The 17917-nt window shown below is 47.7% G+C and overlaps 2 protein-coding genes across 2 annotated transcripts in view; both read right to left on the reverse strand.

The window, feature by feature from the left end:
* Positions 1–8205, reverse strand: CRYGN (crystallin gamma N). Its single transcript, XM_058816054.1, has 4 exons — positions 8182–8205; positions 7495–7743; positions 5124–5269; positions 1–136 (listed from the first exon to the last, which is right to left on the reverse strand). The coding sequence occupies exons 1-4, from the start codon at positions 8200–8202 to the stop codon at positions 1–3; spliced, it is 552 nt and encodes a 183-aa protein (XP_058672037.1). The 5' UTR covers positions 8203–8205.
* Positions 8206–15659: 7454 nt separating this feature from the next.
* RHEB (Ras homolog, mTORC1 binding) overlaps positions 15660–17917 on the reverse strand; it is a 39073-nt gene continuing 36815 nt past the window's right edge. The window contains exon 8 of the mRNA XM_058801518.1: positions 15660–16191. Within this exon, the coding sequence (XP_058657501.1) occupies positions 16099–16191 (93 nt within the window). The 3' untranslated portion in view covers positions 15660–16098. The remainder of the gene's footprint in view (positions 16192–17917) is intronic.

Here is a 17917-nt window from a genome sequence, read left to right on the forward strand (position 1 = left end):
CTAGAAGTAGTTGACGACTCTGCGGATGGACTGGACGCTGGCGCTGCGCGCCTGCCACTCGCTGAAGCTGCCGAACTCGCCGCGCTCCACCACGTACATGCGGCCCCGGTAGTTGGGCTCCTCGTACAGCACCCACCTGGGCACAAAGGGGGGGTCACCTGGGCCCAGCACCCTGCTCCTGCACCAGGGCCGCTCCAGGGGGCTGCATTTAGGCACTGCCGCACTGCAAACCACAGGGCCGGATTCCCAGTCCCACCCCGCACATGGAAATGCTCCTGGTGGAGTTCACTGTGGGCGCCTCCCCCAGCGTGGCCTGGCAAGCACACAAAGCCAAACTGGACCTTGCCTTTGGAAGATGTTTTGGGTTAACCAGCAATAAAACCCGGGCCCAAGGGCTCCCTGCTTCACATTCACATGAGCTTCACCATGTGCAACAGAAACAATTTAATAGCATTTATAGAGCTAAAGAAGGACATGAGTCCCCTCAGCCCCTGCATAAACCCCTTTTTTAGGAACTGTCCCTTTTTTAGGGACTGTAAGGAGAAACATGAAATGCTTGATGGATATTTTGTCTCTTTGAACTTATTCATTAACTATAATGGGAACCATATTTAGTAATTTCTCTCTTTGTTAATAATTCCTAATGGCGTCTTTGATGCTTTCCAACAGAGAGCAGGGCTTGGCTTGGTTATCTTTATCTCTACATCCAGAATTAATGACAATTTTCCCTTGGAATGCAGTCAAATGGATACAACATTCAATAACCTTGGTGACTTTGGCATGCCTGACTTCTTCACCTGGCTTGGCTACATCGTTCTCCATCACCCTGCCTTGTGACATGTCTTTCTCCATCTGAAGGTCGAGTCAGGAGCAATTCTGATGGTCAAGAAGGACAATTTTGCTGCTTTTCTCCACTTCACATGCTCTTTCTGTGGCCACAAATGTTACCCCTGTCCTCTATGTGAGTCTGTCATGCTTCATAACCAAATTTTGCCATTGCTCTGACAGTTTTATGGTCAGGTTACCACCCTGACATTACTGAGCTGTTCATCTCTGCCTCTTTCCTCTTTTCCCCATATTTTTAAAGATTTTATGAGTATCTCAGCTGCTTTTCCTGTTTATGTGCTCAACAATGACAGCAAGGCAGAAATGCAATCCTCCAAATAATTTGGTTTCTGTGGTCTGTCTTTGCAGGAATTCAGCTGGGACATTGGGGTTGGGACCTACTGAGTGTGGGATTTCCAGGGAGAAACTTCTTCAAGAACTGGAGGGGTCAAAGACTGCTGGGCCTTAAGGGTCAGGCAACAGCTGGTGAACTCAGATCTGTCTAACCCAAAGCAAAAAAGCTGGAGGCTTTGGAAAAATTGTTTATAAAAGCAGCCACGGGCATTATTTAAAAAACAAAACAAGAAAAGTTTGGGGTATTTACCCAAGGCACCTTACATGTTCTTTGACATATTTGTTTTGTATTTCTGAGAGGATATGGGGTGGGACTGTGGTGGTCCCTTCTCCCAGAGCCTGTGCAGGACCAGCATGTGGACACCAGCATGGAATATTGTGCTTTGATTTTGGGAAAGAGCATCCTGCAGTATCAGAGCCCTGTGCTGACATGTGGTTCCTGCAAACAAACCTCATTCTCTGGCACTTGTTGCAGCCATTTTATATCCAAACTGGAATTACAAAATCATCCCCAGTCTTTTCCTTTGGTGCTCCCTTTGCAGCACGTGGGGAAGGCTGCTCACTGCTCACCTGTGAGTGTAGTGTTCCCCCACCACATATCCCAGTGTGCAGTGACAGAAAGTGTCTCTTTCCTCTTTCTTTTCAGCTCTTCTGCTCTAAGACATGTTTCAACAACAGGTGGACCCTGGGGAACAGAGCAGGGGGAAGAGCAGCCCCTCACTGTCTTGTCTTTCCCAAATTTCTGTCCAAACACATGGTTGATGTGTCTGCCCCATTACCTGGAGGGAATGGGACAGGCTTTGGTGTAGAGAGAAGCAGTGAGTGACCTGGTGTGGTGATAAGAACCCCCACTGACTTGTCCCTCTGCTTAAAGGAAGGCTGAAAAAACCCAAAAAGCAAAGGAATAAAAGGAATAGCAGAAAGATGGGAGTGAAGTGTGCTGGCAAGTGCAAGGTGATGAGTGAAGGACTGTATGGCTCACTTAGCTGCTCCTTTATTGCCTGAAATTTACGTTCTCTGGGACCATCAGTGAGAGGGGAAATCAAGTCAGTCAGGAGCCCAGAAAAGAAAAAAGAAAGAGATGATCTTGTCCTCAAGCCCAGCATGGGAGAGCTGATCCAGGCACATAGCACACAGCCCTCAAACAGCTCAGTGCTGTGTTTCATTAGCACATCATCCCAGCGGACACGGGAATAAAATGCTCATGGAACCAACTCAAACTCTATAAGCCAACACTGGCTGCTCACACTGAAAAACGAGGAGGGGAATGCTGTAGCATCAGCCTGAACCAAGCAGGAAGCTTTCAGTGGAGCTCAAAGTCACTTATTTAACTCCATGTAGGACTTGAGCAGTGCCATGGGCAGGTATCACCTTTGTTGAGAAATATGTGATGTTCATTGGGCAGCAGCATTTGGGTACATGTTCTGCTTTGTATTTCACAACCTGACTGCAGAACAGCTACCAAGCACTCATGAATGGTTCAGTAGAATAAATGGTTGGTCTGATTCCTTCAAGTTATTCCACTGTAGTGTGAAAAGCTCTTTTTGGATATTCTCTCCTGGGCTGCAAACCAAATTCAGCTTTTTAAAATTGCAGTTTCCAGGCTGTCCTCAGTGGAGTGGCTGAGGCACAAAGGAGGACAAGAACCCCACATCTTCATCTGAAATCAGATGATCCCATCTGTGATACTGGAGTTCACCACAAACCTGCAGCAGCTTCCGAGGGGGCGGTGACACCTCAAAACTGCTCCAAAATAGCAATTCATTGCCAGCGTGCCTTAATCAGCTTTGCCATCACCCTTCTGGCTGTGGGGACAGCAATTGCCTGCCCCAGAAAGGCAGCAGGGAAGGTGCTGGCCCCCTCAGGCTCACCATGCACTGTGCCAAAGGCTGATGTTTGTCTCCATTGCCATGTTTCCAGATGATCCATCATCGCTTCCCGCGGGCACAGCCACCTCCACAAAGCGCAGGCAGCAGCTTTTTATCAGCACATGACACCATCCATGGGTTTTGAAATGAAAACAAATATTTCTGTATCCAACAGATGTTGTGTTGTGGGAATTGAGGGTGAAAATCACAGAGGGATGCTGTGGCTGAAACTGCCTTTGTCTCCACTGACCCCATCTCCTCTGCTCCCCAGACATCCAAGGATGAGTCCTGGGACAGCTTTGCCAGGTTATGCCCAGCACCATCTGCACCTGCAGCACCTCTGGAGGCACCTGGGTTTAGAAGATCCATCCAAAGGAGAAAAGTGGTGCTATTGAGTCTCTTTCTCTCCCATCCTAAGGTGAAAAGTGGTGCTATAGGGTCCCTTTCTCTCCCTGCTCTCACTTCTCTGCAGTGGTGTCTCATCTTTCCCTCCATCCTCCTGCAGCCCAGGACAGCAGGTCCCTCTGCATTGTCCTGCCTTTAATTGCCTCTACAGACCTTTCCAAGCATGTCCAACACTGCTCTTCCCAGGACCTGAATGTAATGCTACAAACCTCAGCAAGTTTCCTCACCATGCTCCTCTCCGTGCTTTATTTTTTTCTATTTTTCTCACTACTCATAGACCTTGAGAAGTCCTGTAATGTTAACCCTAACAATCCAGACTCTCATGTGAGGGAGAGCAAGCCTTGGGCCTTTTCTGTATTTTGAGGGGGAAAATCAATCTGAAAAATTCAAGTGCTTGAAAGTTTCCGGGCAGCTTCCCAATTTTCCAAGCTCCAGGCTCTGCTGCAGGGACCCAAGCAGTAAATTGGCCCTGAAGCTCTTGCCAGAGTACTCAGAGGCTCCCTTGTGGCTTGTGGTGTTGGTACTCAAATGCTCAGCACTAACAGGGTCCCTGGGGAGCTCCAGCCATTTCCTCCCATCAGGAGTGGGTAGCTCTGCTCCTTAATGAGCTGCCATTGCCAAATTGGATTTTTGAAAGTGGAGAGGCCTTGGCTGGATCAGAAAGGCTCCTGCAGGACACTTGCTGCTGTCAGGATATCTTGATGGCAACAACCTTTCTCTATTCTTAGGGGAAAAAATGGACACAAAGGGTCCAGCATCTCACACCAGGTGTCTGTGAGCTGCACACATCCAGGACAGGTGAAGAACAAGGAATCTGTGCTCCCTCCTCTGCCCCAGGGCCTCCCTCCAGCCTCCCTCTGCCTGGCTCTGGGAAGGTGTTGTGGCATTCCCCAGCCCCCAGCAGGCTTGCAGTGAAAACACAATTGTCAGACAGAGGAAAGGGGAGACAGACAGAGAACAGCCGGTCTGACAAGAAGAGGAAAGAAACCACAAAAAGGACCAACACCACTGAGAAAATACAAACTGCCACCAAATGTCACAGAAAAGGCAAAACTGACATCCTGCCCAGGCTCCCTGAGAGCTTCAGCATGGATTGAAAGAGGAAGGGAAGGGAAGGGAAGGGAAGGGAAGGGAAGGGAAGGGAAGGGAAGGGAAGGGAAGGGAAGGGAAGGGAAGGGAAGGGAAGGGAAGGGAAGGGAAGGGAAGGGAAGGGAAGGGAAGGGAAGGGAAGGGAAGGGAAGGGAAGGGAAGGGAAGGGAAGGGAAGGGAAGGGAAGGGAAGGGAAGGGAAGGGAAGGGAAGGGAAGGGAAGGGAAGGGAAGGGAAGGGAAGGGAAGGGAAGGGAAGGGAAGGGAAGGGAAGGGAAGGGAAGGGAAGGGAAGGGAAGGGAAGGGAAGGGAGATGGTTTTAGGCTTCTTTCATACACCTTAAAATGGTGTCTCAGAGTTCTTGTAATTCGTGCTTAGCTGCCACCCTCCAGAAATCACACCCCTTTGATGCAGCTCACAGTGGGCAGTGACCAACATTCACCTTTAACCAAAGGCTTGACAAATATTTTTAGGCTTTCTCCAAGTGTCCCCAGCACTGGGAGGGTTTTCCATGAGGGAGGGGTGTCTGCAGCCCCTGCAGTGCCCGGGGCAGGAGTGGCAGTGGCTGGTGTGGAGTTACTTACGCGCCGTCGCCGTACACTTTGAGGGCATTGATGCAGGTCTTGTCCCAGCCCTGTCCCTGCAGGAAGGAGCAATCCTCTGTCAGCTCCAGGCTGGGACCCCTAAAATGGCTCCCCTCGAATATTTCGATCCTGTAGTGCTCGCCGTGCTGGGGACAAAGGGATTGGAGTCAACAGCAACACCCAAACAGCCCAACAAATCATTCCTCTGGCTTGTATCAGACAGAGAGGGAGACAGAAGGGTGCTTTGGAAAGGGAATGTGAAAAGCGATGCAAGACCACTGGTGCCAGCATGAACAGAGCTCGCACAAACTTGTGCTGCCTCCCAGCACACCAACCATGAAAGCAGCCAAAAATCCCTCAAACCTGTGCCCAGCTGCACCTTCCTGTGCTGCTGTGCCTTCCTGTGCTGCTGTGCCCATGCTAACACATCATAGGATGCCAGTGCTCAGGGACACACAGCCCCTCATCCATCTGCAGATCCCCCCACAAACCCACAACCCCTCCATCCCAAATGCAGCAACAGCTTCAGCCCCAAAACTCTGCACACCCAAACAGGAAAAAAGAAACATATCCTGAGTGTACAAATATGTTGGATTATTCCCCTAAACTAACTTGTATTGCCTCCAGTTTCATGAATAGCTGCTGTTCCTCATGAGAGATATTGTGCCTTTCTTTCAGGAAAATAAAAACAGGGGGGAGAAAAGGAAACTTTCCCAGCATCATCATTGCTGTGTGAGCCCTCGATGGTCACGTGTCACAAATCACTGTGGGGACATCCCTGTAGCCTGTGGCAGAGCTATGTGGGACAGAGCGAGCTCAAAGGATATTTTTAAGCCAAATTCAAAGAATACCTAAAGGCATTTTTCAAATAAACAGCGTCAGCACACGAGAAGCTGGGCTGCCACGCCAAACCCTCAGCAGCCAGGCGGACACCGGGCCTGAGCAAACATTCCTCAGGGAATCTGCACTGCACAAACCCCTCCAGGCCCTCTCTGGCACCTCTCAGGAACATCTTGGGCCAGGAAAGGAGGAGCACATCCTTGTGCTGGCCAGGGTCCAGGGTCTGGGCCAGAGCATCCCTCCACAAATGGATCATGGAGGTGCTTTGGGAATGATGTTACAGACCTGAAACAGATCTGCTGCTGTGCCAAAAGCAGTTTCAGGGCCAGTGAGAAATCCCAGCAGCTCCAGCTGGGCTCATCATTGCCCCAGAGGCCCTCAGTGGTACAAGAATCAATGTGAAGACCCAACCCATACTCATTTCTCTTTGCTACTTTTAAATCTTCCCATTTAAAACCTTCCTCTGGACAGTGCTTTTAAAAGCTTGATAAGGGGAAGGGAAAATAATGGGTTTAGTTTAGGATTACCAGGGTCGGAGGGTGGTTTTGCAACAGCAGAGAATTCAACTAAAATTTGCTAGGAGCAGCCCTGTGGCCTGGTTAGGAAGCCCTTGGGCTGCCCTCTCCCCCTTTGGGTACGTGGGGAGATGGAGCAGCTGCAGCTCAAACTTGCCTCGGGCAATGAATCTCCTTCTGAATTCCCCCTTGAATATCTCACAGCAGCTTACATTAAAAGGAAAAGCACATGGTACCAGCAGGACCTTGCCATCTCATCTGGAAAACCTCATCCTCTTAAAGGCACTGTGTTTCACTGTGAGAGGAAGAAGATGCATCTTCCTCCTGCCTGAGGATACAGGAAACTGTCTTGGCTTTGTGGCCTGCTGTTTTGGGGAGATAAACAAAACTCGACAACTTTTGTGAAAGTTGTAAAGCTGGTGTGTTTATTACAGCCCTGGACATGTGTGGGAATCGTTCTCCTAAAATGACAGGTGTACTTCTGGGGACTTCAGGGCTCTTTTTATCCCCTTCTCAAATACATATGCATACAAATTCACAATAGGTTCATACATATTCATTTTTATGAATTTCGTGTCACATTTGCTGCTAGTTCTTCTTTATCAGAAAGAATTCCTAGGTCAGGTTGACCTGCTCTCACAGCATTCTCTGTCTCTCTGTCACTCTCTGTCTCCCCTCCCCTTATCTCTGTCTTTCTCTGAAGCAGTTTCTCTGAGCCTAGGCTAGCCAGACTACACAGCAAGCTACATACTTAACTCAAAGATGTACATTCTACTTAAACCAAAACGGATTTTTACTTTGGAAAATTTCTACTTTGGAAAATTTCTACTTTGCCTCACTGCACAGACTGCTCTGAACAGGGACAAACCCACCCAGGAAACTCAATGGGACACCCTACTCCTAAAGAACACACATTTTTATGGCAATTTTCACATAATTGGCTCCAGTGACCAGGATAAACTAAACCCAGAGGTGCTCCAGCTGGGAGAGCAACAGCAGCAGCAGATCCCACTCACCATGCCGATGGGGCGGCAGGAGCCCAGGTGGTCGCTGCGCCCGTTCCAGCGGTAGAAGTCGGGATATTCTCCGTGCTCCAGGATGTACTGCTGCCCTCGGAAGTCAGGGTGGTCAAAGCAGACCCAAGCCCCGCTCTGGACACAGATGGAATTGACCCTGTTGAGGAAACCTTGGTCCTGGAAGCTGTTGCAGCTGCCACAGACGTCCAGCTTCCTGCCTGTGAAGCATCTGCCTTCGTAGAAAGTGATCTGGGGGGAGGAGGAGAAAGGGCCTGCATTGAGGAGCAGGGACATGGCCGGATTCCCATTCCAAGCAGATGGGAATCTCTTGCAGATGCATCATTTCAGGGTGGTTTGGGTTATTTTAGCTGCTTTCCAGCAAAAGCATCACTGGCATTTTTTCCTAAGCAGCGTATTTGTTTTTCTGGGAATGCAGCGCGTCCTGCATTTGTGACACTTCTCGCCGCCTCGTGCTCACTCACACATATTTCCAACAGGAATGTTTAAACGGGAAATTCAGCTCCCGAAATGCAGCTCCTTCTGCCACACCCTCCCCATCCCTGCTACCAGATTTGCTCCCAGGATCACCACTCACACCACTGCTGGCTCTGTTATCCTCATCCTCATCCTCCACCCGGAGGATGCTCCAGCCCCAGGCTGAAAGGGAAGGGTCGGGTCGTTACTTACTTTTCCTGAGTATTGGGACATTTTCTGCTGGCTGCTATCCCAGAGCAAGAGCGGGAGCCAGCAGAGCTGCGATGGACAGACCATTGGACAGGGCGCTATATAGGGGCGGCCGGGGGGGCCGGCCCGGTCAGGGCTCTGTAACAAAGCCGCGGAACCGGGGCTTTGCCCGTCCTGCTTCGTAGGCAGAACCGCCGGTAACGGGGCTGCTGAGTCCGGGCTTTTCATTTTGGGCAGATGATCTGACAAAAGATTTGCTTGGCAGGGCTTTGGTCGATTAGCAGTGCACATTTACTGCTCCTTTTTGGAGGACTTCTTTTTTTTTTTAAACACTTTTTTCATCTTTATTTCTATTTCTTGTTTACTTCCCCCCTCTGTTTTCCCCTATTTTTTCTTTTCTTTTTTCCCGTCCTTTTTCCTCAGCAGCATCTCTAAGCATGGCACATAATTTCTCTATGTCTATGTTTGCTTTTTCCCAGCTTCTTCCCACCTCCTGCAGTGTGGCAGCCAAGAGAGGGTGTCCTTGAAGACTCCCCACCAACAAACATTGCACTCCATCTGTCAAACCAATGGTTTCTCATTCAACCTTTGAACCTCTCTAAATGGCACCTCCAAAATCCAAGGATCTGATCCCCTCCAAAGCACAGAGGTTGGGCTCCCAAACCCACTGATGTTACTCACGAGCATCATTCTCAGGAATGTTTTGATCCTCCAGCACTGAAGCCCTGACTCACAGCTGTAAGTCAGGATTAGAGGAACGTTTGGACCATAAATTTACCCTATTAAAGTAACTTAAATTGCAGCTATATGGTGCCATAAAGTCCTCATCTCTATTATAAGGATATCCAGAGATTTAAACTGTGATATTCCCAGGACAAACAGCAAAGGAAGCTCCCAGACCATAAATCCCATCAGTTCATACTAATGAGCCAGGCTAGGAAGAGGTAGAGGCAGATGTGTGGGGGTGGCCCATGGAGCAGCATGCAGAGATGTACCAAAGGGCCACATTAAAAGGAGATTTGTGCTTTTATGCTTTTTAATAGCTCTGGAAGAGACTTCACACACAGCTCCTGCTCATTGAATCCTCCTCCTCACTCGCCGGCCCTCCATCACCTCCCCTTGCTGCTGCCTCCATCCCTGCACCATCAGGCACATGTTTCAAATCAAACCCTGAAACCTCCTTTCTTGGCAGGCTGCTCCCATCCTCAGGTGTGCCAGCAGCCCCACTCTGCTGCCTTGGCTCACTGCTTTATCTGGACATTAAAGACTGCTTCAGCAGAAGGGATGTCATTATTAGGGCTCAAACATGTGCCACCCTCTCAATTAAGATGTAAAAGTTAATGAGCACATGTGCAGACACACGTAGGCTGAGCTGGAGGATGTCACTGACTGGGATGAAGGAGAGAGGTGGCACTTTGTGCTGGGAGAGGAAACACATCCTCCAGCTGATGCGGGCAAATCTGCTCTGGCATCACAGGAACACGGCCCACACGTGTGTGTTGTGCTGTGAGGCAGGAAACAATGAAAAATAAAAACATAAAAAATGAAAAATAAAAAAAAACAACCCTGCCCAAAACCTCTTTGAAACACCAGTGCTAATTTTAAGGTGTTAGATTAATCACCAGATGGTGCAGGGAAAAGTAACAGCAGAAAATCCCACTTGGGAGAGCTGCAGCCAAGACGGGGGGCATCAGTGGTGCTCCCAAAAACCCAAAACCAGCCACTCCCTGTGGCAGTCAGTGCCCTGGGAGGGAAGGAGAAGTGTCCCTCTTCTGAGCCATGGCTGGGAGCACGAGGACAATGGGGTGGCACCATTGCTGGCTCTGGGACCCAACTCTCCACCCATTGGGGTCACAGCTCAGGCACTCTGCACTGGCCATGAGCTGTGGGTGCCTGGAGGGGAAAACCCATGGCAAACTGCCCCAAAGCACCCAGGAAAGGAAACTCTGCCTCAGGAGATTTTTATGGAACCACAAAAGCCTGGTTTCCTCTGGCTCTGTCTCATGAGGGGATTTTCCTGTTTGTCTCAATGTGTGACATTTAATTCCATGAGCAACAGCTTGATGAATCTGAGACTTGTGCCCAGCTGTCAAATTTCTTAGAAATTGTCCAACAGGTTCAAAAGCTAGGAGAGATGGAAAGAGGTTGTGGCAATTTTATCCTCATTTCTTTCATAAATCACCTTAAAGATATGAAATAAGAAATGACCCATCTCTAGAAAAAAAGCAAAATGATGGGGAAAAAAGAATATGGAAGAATGGCAAACCATAATTCCTGGACAAAGCCCCTTAACTCCTTGCCAAAGATGAAAAAGCTGCCAATGGAAGAGAGAAAAGAGCAGCCTGAGGAGCCTGTGGCCACTAGGAGTGTTTCAGGCAAATGATGCTGGGGCTGCCTCACCTCCTGCTCGTGCCCAGGTCCATCTGACCATGAGCCACACAGCAAAAGAGTTCTGGGCAGCTCCTCCACTGTGGCTGCTTAAAGGATGAAGCATTGGAAATGAACTTGTAAGTTTGAGTATTTGGCTTCAACAGCCAGAACCCAAAAATCTGAGATTCTTTTGTGGGCTTGGTTTAGAGGAAGGAATTGGGTTTGATGTCCAACCAGGGCAGCTCCAGGCTGTGCTATCTCTGCTGGCCTTTGCTGCCACAGGGCTGAGGACTGAAGTGGAGAGACAATTTGCTCTCCAAATTGCCCAGGCCAGAGGCAGGGGAGCTGAGCTGAGCCAGGGTGTGACTCCTGGAGGTGAATCTTTGGGAGTGACCTCACTTACGTGAATGGAACATTCCCTGTCAGAGGATGAGCATTCTGCTCACAGGCTCCTCCTACAGCTGGCACAGCCCCACACAAATCACCAGCAATGGAGCAGCAGCCAAGGACTTGCTCCACATCCTCTGAAAGGGCCACACTTCAGCTTCTGGAGGAGCCTGGAATATTTACAAAGCAGTGTTAAGACCTGGAATGGAAAATCCCTAGCTCAGGGCTTTCAAAACACCATCTTGCTTTGAAAAGCTCATAGATTTTTCACATACCTCAGTATGAGATACTTTGAGCTCATTAAATGTGAAACAACCATGAGTTTTGCTCCTTCTCACTGAAAAATTTTTGCCTTGCTGCTGGGAATGATGAGCACATCTTGTGGGACTCCTCAGAGCAGCAACAGACCTGAGTGAGAAACCATCTCTTGACTCAGAGTGGAGTTTCTGTGTGAAATACACATTGCCTGTCAAAGACCTGGCCCTCCTCAGCCCAAAGTCCCAATTTCTGCTGGTGATGAACGCACCCCTGTACCTGAGGGCAGCACGTGCTGCCCCCCAGAGCTGCCAGGGGCCTGGGCACACTGACTGCAGAACATCTCTGCAAAACATCCAGCCCACACCCTCACTGGCAGAACACATCACTGCTGCTGGAAATGGGAATCAGCTCCCAGGCAATGGTTTGGGGTTCAATGTGTTGCCCTCAGCATGGATGGACTAGGACATAAAAATCTCTGGAATATCTCTGTCTACCAAGGGTGGTCATCTCACACCCTGACCCACCACACATCCCACGTCAGCAACACCTCGTGTCACCCATGTGGGGTAAGGACTCCAAATAACCTCCTCACACTCAGTAAATTCTGCCACAAAATGATGGATCTGGCCAGATTCCTATTAGGAAAAACAGCTTCTCACCTTGGAGAGGAGACTTGGTGGTCAGGTTTAGCCAATTACAGCCTTGTTTCCAGTAATATTCTGTCCAGGGATCATCACACACCTCAGCATCTTACTGAGATGGGACCTGGGTTTCACTTTGGAAAGCATCAGAAAGCCTGGGGGGTGAAATCCTTTCAGTTTCAACTGTATTTCAAAAAAGTAAAAGTTCCGGTAAGGAAACAGGATATCCAAGGAAAAGTTGGATGCTAAGGACACCCATCACTCACACCAGTTTAGCCACATTTCTGCATACTCCCAATAGCTGAAGGCATCTGTGCAAAGGTTTTCACTCCCCCTCCCCACTTTTTGAAGGGGAGCAATGCTGACTTTTTAGATGAAGTTGTGAAGATACCCAGTATCAGCAAAAGGCTCTGAAGATGAGCACTCCAGATTACACAAGGGCTAATTAGAAGCTGTTGATTTCTCCTTCTGGAGAGGCTCAGCAGTGTTAATTAGCAGGGTAAGCCCAGCAAGCCTGGGCACATCACATCATCAGCACCTGCACCACCTCACACAGCACCTGGGACATCTGCACCTCATCCAGATTCAACAGCAGAGCTTCTGCAGGCACACAGGAACAATGGAAACACTTTTCCAGCTTTTTTCTTCTCCAGCATGGACCCACCAACCCTCTACAGAAGCTGGGAAGAAGCACTACAGACCCATAGATGACTCCCCTGTCATGGAGCTAAGCAGGCAGGGACAAACTTTGTTAGGCATGGAAACAACAGGAAAAAGAAAGCTCCATTTAGCACCTGCAGTCCATCCTGCCCTGCTGAGCTCACCTGCCCCACTGCCCTGCTCATCCTCAGCATTTGCAGGCTGGGAGATGGGCAGCTCCAGCCCTGGCTCCCAGGATTATTCACACAGCAAAGCCAGGAGCTGGACAGGGGCACAAGCAAGGCAGGAGTCACTTCCAAACCAGGGCATTATAAATCCACACAAGTCAGTGATAACTTAACATGACTTAGAGTAGTCAATCCTCACATAACCACAGAATGGCTGGGGTCAGCAGGGACCCCTGGAGGACCCCTGGCCCAAGCCCTGTTCAAGCAGGGTCACCCAGAGCTGGTGGCTTGGGACTGTGTCCAAGTGGCTTTTGAGTATGTCCAAGGTGGGAACTGGTGGACGGTGTTCAACCTCACATGAAAAAATTTTGCTCATTTCTCTCAACAGGAAAATGATCTTTGCACTTTCACCTTTGCAAATGATCATCCCTTAATGAAGTTATTAAGTCTACTTAATTCTTTTCCTAGCCTGGATCAGAGAACTTTAACAAGTCTGTAAAAATTCATCAACTCCAGGAAAGCAGCAGTTTGCTACAAAAGCAGGATTTTGTTTCTGTACATAACAGGACTGTCCCAATTGCCCATCCCCACCTTCAGGGCTCTCAAGGTGAAGAACCCAACCTGTGCCACCTCAGGAAGCACAAGGCTGCCACAGCCTCTGTTAGACTCCAGCTGCTGAAGGTGCCACCCTGAGAAACCAAGTGAAATCTGTACAGCCAAGGACGAGGAGGAATTCACTGATCACACTTGACTACACATTTCAGCAGAACTGCAAGACTATTGCACATGGTTGGTCTTTAGATCTTATTAGCAGAGAAAGGCTTGGGTGAGCCGAATAATTTCCATTTTTTACTGGATGAAGCAGAAAGAGGAAGAAGGGAATAACATATGTGGATGAGTTCAAATTTTCAGCTATTATGGCAAATGCAAGAGCACTACACATCTCTCAGCATTGAGTGCATGAATTGCTTGGGCTGGGAGGGACCCAAAAGCCCATCCAGTTCCAACCCCCTGCCATGGGCAGGTTCACCTTCTGCAGGTTCACCATCCAACCTGGCTTTGTGGAGCATCCATAAACTCTGAGCAGCCTGTTCCAGTCTGTCACTGCCCTGAAGAATTTCTTCCTATCAATTATTCTAAACCTACTCTCGTGCAGTTTGAAGCCATTGCCCCTTGTCCTTCAATACATGGCCTTGTGAAATGGCCCTTTCAAATCTCAGAAAGTCCCAGCACAAATCATCCAGAGAATCTGCACTTGTCTTTGAGCCCTTCTGGGAAGCCTCACCACTGGCAGGCAGGACCTCAGTTATCCCAGACTGTTAAACTGCACATACCCTCATGCATCTCCTGTAAAACTCTTAGCAGCTGGCACACCTCAAGAGGCAATGCAGCAGCTATTATGGGGGTTAGACTGATGCCAGTACACCTGCAGCCAGTTTGACCAAAAAATGGAGCAGATGTGGTCACTGAGGTTTGCGTTACTCCAGAATTTCCACCCTGTGAACGTCATGCAATGTCACAGCCTCGGGTCATGCAAGAGCTCAGCCCAGTCCTGGGGATGGGGCACTGAAGGCTCACAGTGACTGACACACCCTGTGCTGAGCTCCTCAGGCCATGCTCTGCATCCTCAGCCCAATCCTGGGGATGGGGCACTGAAGGCTCACAGTGACTGACACACCCTGTGCTGAGCTCCTCAGGCCATGCTCTGCACCCTCAGCCTTTCCACTGCCAGCCAAGCAGCCCTCACTGCAATGCTGCAGGTTCTTGGGCAGGGAACAGCCCCAGCTCAGTCTGGGTCCAAAATCAAAGCATGGACTCGTTTCCCTGAACAAGCTCTCAGCTGAACTCCAGCAATCCATCAGGCAGAACAATCATCAACCTGTGCTTGGCACAAGGTGTGTGAATTCATGGAAAATGGGTTTTCAGAAACACTGGAAAATATCCTAAGTGGAGAAAAAGGGCATATTTTTAAACCAGTTGCTCTCATGATGACCAAAGAAAACCCCAAGCTTACCAATGTATACTGTTGAGAGGTTTAGACCATTTTTATATCATATGAGGGAACAACTCCACAAAGAAAATAAAGGAACAAAATGCTTCATTTGTATCTTTCAGCACAGACTGGAAGGTAAAAGCTAATTCTGGTTGCAAATACGTTCCAACTTTCCCTTCCTATCTACTCCTGTCAGAAATTTAAGTTTTCAAATGAACACAAAAGTGCAGGCAAAATATTTCATTTAATTAGCTCATCCCCGAATCAGCCTTGTTTGTTTTTACTGTTTTGGGTTTTGTTCTGCTTTTCAATACAAAGTAGGTCAACTCAAATTTTTTAAATATATAGTTGTAAGGAGTTTATTTCCAAGATTAGAGCTTGCTAAGCCTCCAGTCCAAAAGGCAAGGAAAAGCCTGGAGCTGGTCAGGAAAGCTGAGCAGGACCCCTGAACTCTGCATGGCCAGGCAGCAGGAGGCCGCTCACCTCTACCAGGAGCACAGGAATTCACAACAAACAGCCCACACCGATTTGTTCAGGACGTGCAATTTATTTTAAATGACATTTTTGTTCTCTTAACAAGTCTAAGCTTGTGACCTGGATAAATCCACTCCATCCTGACAGCACTCCCAGCCACCAGCCTGCGTGCACAGTCCGTAGCGCAGGAACTCGGGGCGGCTCTGCGCAGCCTTCACTCAGCGGTTACAGAGGAAAACACAGAGCAGGTTCTGACTGAAACCCAGCACTTCCCTTCCAAATAAAGCTGGCACTTGTCCCTCCTTCCTGTGACTGGGCACAAAGCAAAGCAGAGCTGCTTGGCCAGCCTGGAGTTCCAGTAGCAAAAACGTTTGGGATCACTCGCAAACAACTTCCCGAGCAATAGTCAAACAATCCATTGGCTCCAAGGATCTCAGGCCTTCTCTTAAGGTCAGCAGGTGAACATTTTTCACAAAAAAAACAAAAAAAAAGTTGATATGGAGTAATCAACGAAAAATTATAAACAGAACATTTAAGGTTTGCAGCTATTTTATTTACAAGTATACATTTAACACAAAGAAACACTGATATCCAAGCCTAGTTAATAGTAGTGTAACAATATGCATCATTTTGATGATTATTCTAACCAACAAACTACACTGAAAAATTAATGCCAGTAAAATTCTTGGTCATAATATTAAGAAATACAATATATAAATTGAAAATATGATTGCTTAAAATTTGAAAATGGAAGTGAAGCCATTTGCACAGGAGTCAGAGTTTAACATAATCTGAAGGGAAAGGCTCCAAACCAACTGTTTATATTTCAGGTTAACAGAAGAAAAAAAAATTTGAAAAAAAAAAGAAAAAAAAAAAAAAAAAAGAAGCATAGTTTATCCTTAAAGATAATGGGCAGTTTCGCTTCTTCAGGTAGAATGTATTCCCAGTGTTTTCAGGTTCTGCAGTGGAATTACATTACTGAGCATGAAGACTTCCCTTGTGAAGCTGCCCCATCGATTTTTTCTGCCTCCAAAATTATCCTCTTAAAAACATCAACGGCAGTCTGCAAAGAGAGAGCACAAGTTTAGGAGGGAAGGTGGGGCTGCCCACTTACTGAAACAATAACAAAAAACATGAGCAGTTTTATCAACTACACCAGCAGATAAACACACATCCAATGCTTATTCCAAAAGTGAGGAGGGCAAACACAGTAATTTCAGTTTTAAAGGGAAGTGCTAACCCCCATCCCCAGCAATCCTCAGCAGGGAGGGCAGGCACAAACTGAGCCAGATTCACAACAAAGCTAATAACTGTAATCACCTTGCTTTGCATGGTGAGCCTGTCTTGAGTGACTGACAGCACAGAAGGTCTGGATGCTGTGCTGCTTTGGAGAATAAACCAATCAGTTTGCTCTCAGGAATCTTTAAGATAATGAATTTTTTCAGCTCTCAACGCTGACTTTGCACAGCTCGGTATGAGGGATGACTTTACTACTCCTGATTTTCTCACTGTCCCTGTAAGATCTGTATTACACACAGTGCAAGGACACCAGCAGAAAGCACAAGCTGAACTGTCACAAATATTGAGCAATATCCTTTGATAAAGTCCTCTTGAGAGAAAAGGGGTTACATTTTAAATAGCCTGAACTGCATGACTAGAGCTTCAGGGTGTGAATCTTCAGCTTGGAAATGGTCTCCTGACCATCTGAGACTGACATTTGATCCAACCTCTGGCCATCCACTTCAGGAATTCCCAGCACAGTAAAGTATATTCATTATAGAAAGAGGATAAAAAGGGGGTTTTGTTGGTTTTAATCAGCAGGCTGAAGAGCACCCTATGATTTATGGCTACATATTCTGATTTAACAGATGTTTTTCCACCTCCACAAGATGTAATTCTTAACTGGATCACTTCCAAATTAATCTCATTGACTGAAGCCCCACAGCAATCTTAACAAGATTAGACTTAATGTTAGTTTCCTACATTTATACTGTTTGTGCACAGTACAATCTCTAGAACTATTTAAAGTACTTCACCAGCTGGAAAATAGGGTATTCCTCCATATAATGGAGTTTCCTGGAATCCCAACAGAACCTGGCAGCAGAGGCTTGTTTAGTTCAGTAATGATACAACACATTTCCTGGGCAAATTAAGGCTTTAAGAGAACCATGGCCAGGACTGCAATTGCTATCAAACTGCTTCCACTAATGAAGAGCTTCCTTTAATCTAAACCTGGTGATGCACTGATTTACAAACATACTGCACCCCTGTTTCCTTAGAGCTGAAATTTTCAATGGCTTCAATTTAATACACAAAGTCTTTTTGCCCACGCTTCACAGCACCCATTAAAAAACCTCCACAACTTACTCTGTCAACCAAAAAGCTCCACATTGCCTGTCAGAGATGTGCTGTTCGAAGCACTAAGATGTAGGTGTTCACAGGGTTTGTTAATTCATTTCACAGAAAATACATATTCACTGGCAAGGTTTAATTACTGTCCTACAGCCTTGGAATTTGGCATTCAGCTCAAATGTGCTGAGGAGTTTTAGACTGAGCCTTTAAACAACACAAGGAGATGTTTTGTGACAAGGAATAAAGGATGCAGCCAGACTTTATATGCATCTGCCTCCATATGGTCCAATTCTGGAATGTGGGTCACACCTAGCCCACAGGAAGGCATCTGGCTTTTCCCTTTCCCTCTGTCCCCAAGCAAAGCAGAGATGCCAGCCTGGGCAGCACCTGCTGCCCACAGGGACACCAGAGGCTCAGCTGCTGCTGCAGATGTGCCC

This window comes from Ammospiza caudacuta, chromosome 1 (genome assembly GCF_027887145.1).
Source record: "Ammospiza caudacuta isolate bAmmCau1 chromosome 1, bAmmCau1.pri, whole genome shotgun sequence".
Lineage (NCBI taxonomy): Eukaryota > Metazoa > Chordata > Aves > Passeriformes > Passerellidae > Ammospiza > Ammospiza caudacuta.

What these genes read in the sequence shown, in the direction of transcription:
- CRYGN (XM_058816054.1), bottom strand. Translation starts at nt 8,202, where the DNA reads ATGTCCCAATACTCAGGAAAA. An exon ending in TGTCCCAATACTCAGGAAAA is followed by an intron (nt 7,744 to 8,181) that starts GTAAGTAACGAC and finishes TCCTCCCCCCAG; the next exon opens with ATCACTTTCTACGAAGGCAG. An exon ending in AAAGTGTACGGCGACGGCGC is followed by an intron (nt 137 to 5,123) that starts GTAAGTAACTCC and finishes CTTTGTGCCCAG; the next exon opens with GTGGGTGCTGTACGAGGAGC.